Source organism: Priapulus caudatus, unplaced genomic scaffold, assembly GCF_000485595.1.
Source record: "Priapulus caudatus unplaced genomic scaffold, Priapulus_caudatus-5.0.1 Scaffold656, whole genome shotgun sequence".
NCBI classification, from domain to species: Eukaryota; Metazoa; Priapulida; class Priapulimorpha; order Priapulimorphida; family Priapulidae; genus Priapulus; species Priapulus caudatus.
Window position 1 is genome coordinate 117950 of NW_014577717.1, and position 8042 is coordinate 125991.

General features: G+C 45.7%; 1 protein-coding gene across 1 annotated transcript; it reads left to right on the forward strand.

The window, feature by feature from the left end:
• The first annotated feature begins 5397 nt into the window (after positions 1-5397).
• Positions 5398-7523, forward strand: LOC106812524 (1-acylglycerol-3-phosphate O-acyltransferase ABHD5-like). Its single transcript, XM_014816420.1, has 4 exons — positions 5398-5501; positions 5662-5887; positions 6173-6310; positions 7244-7523. Exons 1-4 carry the CDS (start codon positions 5429-5431, stop codon positions 7452-7454), a joined length of 648 nt encoding a protein of 215 aa, XP_014671906.1. The 5' UTR covers positions 5398-5428; the 3' UTR covers positions 7455-7523.
• The last annotated feature ends 519 nt before the right edge of the window (positions 7524-8042 follow it).

The window sequence follows — 8042 nt, forward strand, 5'->3', positions numbered from 1 at the left end:
TAATTTGCCTACTAAAGTCCTAATTTTCTCTACTCTATTTCGCCTATTATGCCGATAATTACGCCCGAAATCCGGTCCAAATAGCCATCTGCAACAGTTGCATGCACGCCTGTGCAAACAACAAACCAACATGAATAAGGCGCTTATTCTCTTATGTCCATGTGTTTTGTGCAAAGGAGCGGCTAGCCGTCCAAGAAACGTGTCCATAGACAATATCGTATATAGACCAATAGAATATAGACAAATCGTCGCTGACAGCCTGGTCGGCTAAGGGCCGTCGTGAAGACCGGTGAGGTATACCGTGCTCATAGGAGTTCTATGCGCCCCAGGGTACTGCCGGAACGTACCTTTGGTTGGGTTTTTTTTTTAACTATCATTGATATGGTTAGAGTTGGGTTAACCCGACCAAGGCTCTGTGACTAACGTCCAATATACATTACAGTAGGGCAGGAAAAAATAAATAAAATTCGCGGGCTCTTTCTTGGCAAACGCCCCCCAAAATATTTCGGGAAGCTACTTGTTTCATTTTCCAAAGGGTTGCTTTTTCCACTTAGCCAGGGCAATCTTTTTCGCAGAAGCCAGGTTTGAGAAGCGGCCCGGCGAGTACGTGTGTAAGGCTGTGCACATCTGACCCTGCGTACGTGCCTGCTGGCAGGGGCGGCATGATTTGAAGTACGCGGTGGGGGGGGGCAACGGATTGTATTCACGCAATGGTACTAATCACTACTAAAATTAGATGGTTGGCTGCTGGACCTATGAAGAGCGGACGAACAAACTCTTCCGGGAATGACGAAAATAGCTACAATCCGGGAACAACGAGTGATGCCCGGCAGAGAAAAATATACGTGTTGAATTTCAAGTGAGTTTTCCCATGGATTAACCGTCTAATAAATCCACGGTGTCGCTGTGCTACCGGTCTACTGCACCGACGCCCTGCAAGCACCGCAACGCACGACACATGCATCAGCCGCGAGGCACACACGCAAGCACGCCCACAGGTCACACCGCAACGCACCGGCTACGCAGCACCGCACTGCGCAGAGCACCGCACACAAGCACACGCACAGGCACACAGCCACACACGTATACTGCGCCGGCTGCAGCGCGCGCGTCATTGATTGAATCAAGAGTAGATAATCATAACATCCGTGGAAACAGATTACGATTACAGGCAATACGGCTAGCAAGATATATGTAAAGAATATCAGTACCGACGAAGCGTGAGTATTAGCTGGTGCATAATAAGCTGAGGAAACGTATACATATGTACACTTGCTCTTTATTGTGGCCAAAATTTTGAATGACGAAAAATCGCTCTAAAACTGCGGGAATCGGAGTGTCCGCTCTGTTTAATATTATCTACTCTTGACGTGATGCCGGCCATGATCCGAGGCCTCTCGCCGAGGGATTGACACTTTGTGTGCTTCCAATCACAGTCAACGGCGCCACCTATCTCCTATACTGCTTAGCTACTAATACCTATTAACGGCATGGAATCTGCCGATCTCACGAACTAGGGCATCTGCTAGGCTAGAACAGTTTCCTACGATGAGAGTATTGTGCACAAAACACGAAAATAACCAGCGTTTAGCGCACTGCGGATAGGGTCTTTCTTGTAACAAACAATTAGCCGAAAACACAGAGACACGAGTCATACGAAACGTGTCAAAGTAACGGATCTATTTGTGTTTTACGAGAATGACACGGCTTGTTGAACCAAATGAGAGAGCTAGTGCTAGTACTTAGTACCTACTACCTAGTACCTACTACCTTCGAAGTGGTAGAGGTCCTAAAGTAGTACTTGCACATAGATTCATGACATCATTTTACACCTTTCTGCCTTATAATTCACTTGCTGCCAGCCGCAGTAGACGATTGATTAACCGCGCGCCTCTGTACATTATTATGCCCGTGGTTGAATACGAATGATGCGCGTGAACTCGGCCCACGCGCGATTTAAAGCGCGACAAACAGCATCTATGACTACTATGTATGTAGTGGCCTCGAGCCGGTCTCGACCCGAGTCCTCGAGTCCGGAGGGCTCGAGTCCGAGTCCGAGTCCGAGTCATTGCACTCCGAGGCCGAGACCGAGACCAAGGAAAACGGTCTCGAGACCGGTCTCGAGGCCAAGACCGGTCTCGAGACCTACAACACTGGCACGCACGCACACACATGCACGCGCGCAGGCACACACATGCACGCGCGCAGGCACACACATGCACGCGCGCAGGCACACACATGCACGCGCGCAGGCACACATGCAAGCACGCCCGCAGGCACACCGGCACACACAGGCACGCCCGCAGGCACACCGGCACGCACGCGCGCAGGCACACACGCGCGCAGGAACACACGCAAGCACACGCACAGGCACACAGCCACACACGTATATGCGCGCGGGCGGCGCGTTTCATTGAATCAAGAGTAAATAATATAACATCCATGCAAGATTACGATTTACAGCAATACGCTAGCAAATATATGTAAACGAATATCAGTACCATGAAGGTGAGTGATTAGTGGTCATAATAAGCTGAGGAACGTATACATAATACACTTGCTTCTTTATTGGTGGCAAATTTTGATGAGAAAAATCGGTTAAAAATGCGGGAATCGGATGTCTCCCTCTTGTTATATTATCTACTCTTGATTGAATGCAATACAGTACAGTACACACATGCATGCTTAAATGGTAAACACTTGACAGTCATACCGTACCATGAATTCTACCGCGCCGTGGAACCGGCTGCCGCTAGCGGCATAGGCCTAGGCATCGCAGCGCAGCAACGCCGAGCGAGAGCGGCAAGGGGCGGGACCGACCTGGATAATCGATTTCCAGGGCGACTTTTTCTTTTGGGGTCGCCCCCGATATCATGTTTTCGGGGACTCTTTTTGGCATTTCGGGGGCGAAATCGCCCGCCGCCCCTGTGTATTTTTTCCCCTGATTACAGGTATTCTAACCCTACTCCCTAGCAATACCGTTTCTTGGAGCTAAGGTTAGGACTTAGGGTTAGGGAGTAGGCGACTCCCTAGACTCGTTAATGGAGTAAGCGAGGTACGGTCCGGCATATTAGATAGTACCAGGGTACGTTCCGGTATACCGGACAGTACCCAGGGTACGTTCCGGCAGTAACCTGGAGGACATAGACCCTCTCACTCTCAGCTGTAGGCCTACTTGTGAGTTGTGACTTGTGTGTTGCAGATGACCATTTTCATTTGACCAGCATTTACGGTAATTATCGGTAATAATAGGCGAAATAGAGTAGAGAAACATTAAGACTTTGGTAGTAAATACATTTCGTGTTTATTTACCGTTTTTTTTATTGAGACGTTCCAAGTGCCTGTGGCTGAAACAATATACTTACTAATACTATGATAATTCATACTTGCGCTTATGTGCGCCTCCATTGAAGCGATATCTCACCGTAAGATGGCGGGAGCGTAGAACTAATGAAAAGATGTACTGATGTAGGTAAAATTCAACTAATCGGTCTATATAAAAACGATCAGCTTATAAGTTGTATAAGCGGTGTGTGTAAATCTCTCTTTTATATACGATGACTCATCTTGGTTACTGGATTCATCTCAAATTGTTTTTTTACTAACTCAAACATCACTAATAATAACTTCGCGATAGGACCTAGGTCAGGGCCTGGCCGTTCTAAATTTCAGGTTTTGATTCTTTTTATACGTATCGAATCTTTTCGCGACCTAATTGTTTGGATCTGATGACCATTGTATAGCAAAGGCTGTGCTAAATCATAATTAATAAAGTATTCTTTAAGGATATGGGGCGCGACAGGACAAAAGAATGTCGGGCCCACAGAAACAAACTACTACCACCCCCACGTCTCGCAGCATGCGAACCGACCTACACAACGCGGACATTAGCAAGTAAACGATTACAGAAGCGCGCTGTATTTGATTGCGCTGACCTGCTTCCTGATTGGCAAGACTGGTGCCCAGGTGGTCACAGATTCCCCTCTACCAGTAGTAGTACTGCCTGACTCAAGGGTTATGTCCCCCAGCGTTACACTGGGCCGGGAACGTACCGCTGGTAACTATCCTAATATGCCGGACCGTACCTCGCCGACCTCACGCTCCCCAACACACCCGCTCACCCCCGCCTGACTTTCATGACTGAGTGTGCGTAAATACGTAAATACTATGATACCGCTTGTGCGCAGGTAAACGCGCCGCTTCTAGTGCTGCCCGGTTCCTTCGTTTCCGGGTCCGTTCCCGCAAAAATATTCGTAATCCCTATCAAGCCAAGCACAGCTGCAGCGACAAACGACGCCCAGCGACCCGTCACCCCGACAAACCAACAACACGACCTTCTATACAAAGAAAAATTAGCCACACTAACCAACTTGCTTTCGTCATGAGCCATCAGCACCACATGCCACGCGCACCGCCCACGACAACCAACGGACGACAACCTCGACGACAAAAATATTGTAGAAAGCGTTTCTAATCATCTCCCCCCCCCAACAGCCCAACTATACGGCGATTTAACTTTCGACACAGCGGCGACATTTAACAAAATGGCAATCAGCAGTTTTCGACAATCGGCACGTGACATCGCCATTACGTCATAAAATTATAAACGCAATGCTTAGCTCAGGAAGTCAGACTGGAAGCGCCCAAGCGCTACCACTCAGGCACGCCCTGTCAGAAAGCAGTGTGAGCCGCGAACCCATCTAAGCCAAAACGTGGGCAAGGCTGCGGGGCAGCCATCAGACGTGAATTTATTGTTTCTACCGTTGCCGTCATTGATATGCTGCTGTCTACTTAGCTTATTATATTCGTATACATACGAGCGTTTTTACGCAGCAATTTATTTAAAAGCAGCAAGCAGGAGTTTTTTGGCCGTTTGCTCATGAAGTGGCACTAGGTTGGTGAGTGGCTGGTGAACTTTGCCGTTACGCGTCGCCCCTCGTTGTCCCGCTCGCCACGCTCGTCCGCTCGCGCGGCAGTACGCCGTCGACTGTTGGTCGTTGTCGTTACGGTCGGTCGCTGTCCGCTGGCAGTGTGTCTTGCTGTACGCCTGTTACGTTTCACCTCCCAACCCCTTTCCTCAGCAGTGCTCAGCGACGGCAGACCTCCAGATCCGTCCAATGCTCCAGCGAGCACACACCCGTCAGCTTTCACGATTTAAACGTGTCCACGTTGAGTGTAACCCTTTCAACGCAGGTTACCGTCCTTTACAGTGGTTTGAGTTACAAAAATTTATGTGGAAAGTTTGAGGTAAGCTACCTTTAATACAGCTTGAACACATGAACAGATTTATTACTGTTTATCATTTGAGGTACCATAACTAGAAAAGAATCATGATCACAAAGCACCAATGTTGCGATGATCTATAGCATCTTTAGATGATAATATGTTTCATTCTAGGCGTACAAGTTCCACCGGTTGGTTTAGCTGGATGCGAAGCTGGTGGACATGGTGCCCCACCTCACAGGGGGCCCTGCAGAATGCAGAGGCAAGGATACTAAGTTGTAAGTCTTCATTAACGATTAAACAAGAGTGGTGACTGGCTAATTGCTCAGAATGTGGATTGAACATACAGCTTATGATTATTATCTTAGTTGATTTAGTGTAATTTTAATTTGCCTGAGTTGTGCTATTTTAATGTTTGTATAATCGCTTGGCTTTCAGTTATAAAGACAAAGTTTGAAGACACAACTGTACAGATATCAAATAACAACAAAATTAACACAGTATGCATAAATACAGAAATGGGGAAAAGACATATACCTCTAGTGATGATGCATGGATTTGGTTCAGGAATTGCATTGTGGGTACGGAACCTAGACAGCTTGTCAAAGTCAAGGCCACTTTATTGTTTTGATTTATTAGGATTTGGACGAAGTTCTAGACCAAGGTAAGTACTTAGCTGGTTTTCTGGATTATCTCGTTTACATTGCACATAAAAATTGTTTCTTTAGTGTAGGGCCCTATATAAATAGGTATCAGAATGAGTAATTAAATTAACATGTACCGTACATTAATCAGTTATGTGATGTAGGATCATTCTTGTACACTGTGAAAATCTTGTCTGCAATCTCCAATGCCTAAAAAGGAGAATTGGCCTGAAAGTATCAGCATTATCCTTTCTAAACTATCAGCTAAACCCATTTCGTCCATATGTGTGTTTATGTTCTCACAGGTTAAGCAATAAAGCGGAGATAGTCGAGGCTCAGTTTGTCGAATCTGTTGAAGAGTGGAGAAAAGCAGTTGGCCTAAACAGTTTCATATTACTTGGCCATAGCCTCGGTGGTTATTTAGCAGCAGCATATGCATTAAGGTATGGTGCACTCTCACAAGTATAAATTTATCCCTTTGTCAGATCTGTAGGTGTCTAAATTCTAATAATTAGACTGTTACTGTTCACATTTTCTTAATTTTTACACATTTTCAAATTTTTTTTTTTTATCTCATATCTCTTGTATATAAATACTTGATATTATTAAAGTGACTACGTCACCGTAATTAGTAAAAGTAAAAAAAATGTGTCCACTTTTTTTTTTACAAAATGTTAGTGATTCTGTTCACTTTTTATGGTTAAAAATTGCTGCATTATACTTCCTATTTTGCTTTCTGTTTGATGTGAACAAACACTCGTGACCCATATACCCAATAGCAAGCAATTAATGTCATGACCAAAATATCAAATCGCCCAGGTTTTTTTGGATTTTTCACTAGTTGAGAAACAATCTTATCGGGTAAGAATTCAAGGATGCATTTAGATTTGTTAGTACTTACTTTTAATGTAAAAAATTGCAATAAAAATTTAACAATTATACTCCATGGAAAATTCGTGACGTAGTCAATTTAAGGGCAGATCTAGGATTTGAATATAGGGGAAGAAAGCAGGTGAGCAGATCAATACAATTGATGATATGTACAAATTCAGTTAGCAGTGCAGTCTCGACATAACCATTTCTAGATTGCTACCCATGGGCTGTATGTTTGGGCAGATATTATCAGGAGTGAATAATAATAAATTATAATTAGATCTATTATTATTCACTCCTGATATTATCTTAGATAGACATTCTGTGTTGGATGGGTGTAATTCAAAAGGCTATTCACAGTTCCACCTGGATGTGTGTCAGCTCCCTGATCATTCGCCCATACTGTGGGGCACTGTCCCACCCTGTACAGCAGTGTCTGCAGATACTGAAGCTATGCTCTTAGTGTTCCTAGCTTTATATCGCTGTGTCTGTATGCTTTTTAGATATCCAAGTCGAGTGAAGCAGCTAATCCTAGCTGATCCGTGGGGTTTTCCTCAACGACCAACCACCAGCGATTTGAGCAGACGACCACGGGTGCCTGTGTGGATCCGAGCCATCGTGTTCCTCATGCAACCGTTTAACCCTCTAGCTATCCTCCGGGCAGCAGGACCATGGGGTATGCCTGCGCATGCTTTTGTTTCAGTATTAGTTTGAGTTCTCGTCATTTACCATTTTTAGTCGTTTATCTGTTTAGAACTCATGCCAAAAGCTACCGCTCACTGTAAACATGAGGTTAATGGACTGGTGTCGAGTTAGACCTCATTAAATGAATGAATAGTAGGCCTAATGTTTTCTCTCGCTCTCTCTCTCTCTCTCTCTCCTCTCTCTCTCATCTCCTCTCTCTGCTCCTCTCTTCTCTCTCTCTCCTCCTCCTCGTCTCGTCCTCCTTCTCTCTCTCTCTGCTCTCAAACCAACTCTCCTCTCTCGTCTCTCTCTCCTTCTCTCTCTCCCTTTCTCTCTCGTCTCTCTCTCTCTCTCCTCTCTCTCTCTCGTCTCTTCTCCTCCGCCGCTCTCTCTCTCTCTCTCCTCTCTCTCTCTCATCTCTTGTCTCTCTCTCTCTTCACGTCTCTCTATCGCCCTCCTCCTCTCTCTCGCTCTCGTCTCTCTCTCTTCGTCAGTCTCTCTCATCCCGATTCTCAATCGCTCTCTCTCTGCTCATCTCGTCAATGTCTCTCCCTACGTCTCATCTCTCTCTCATCGTCATCTCTCTTCGGACAAACTCGTGCCATCTTCGCTCGTCCT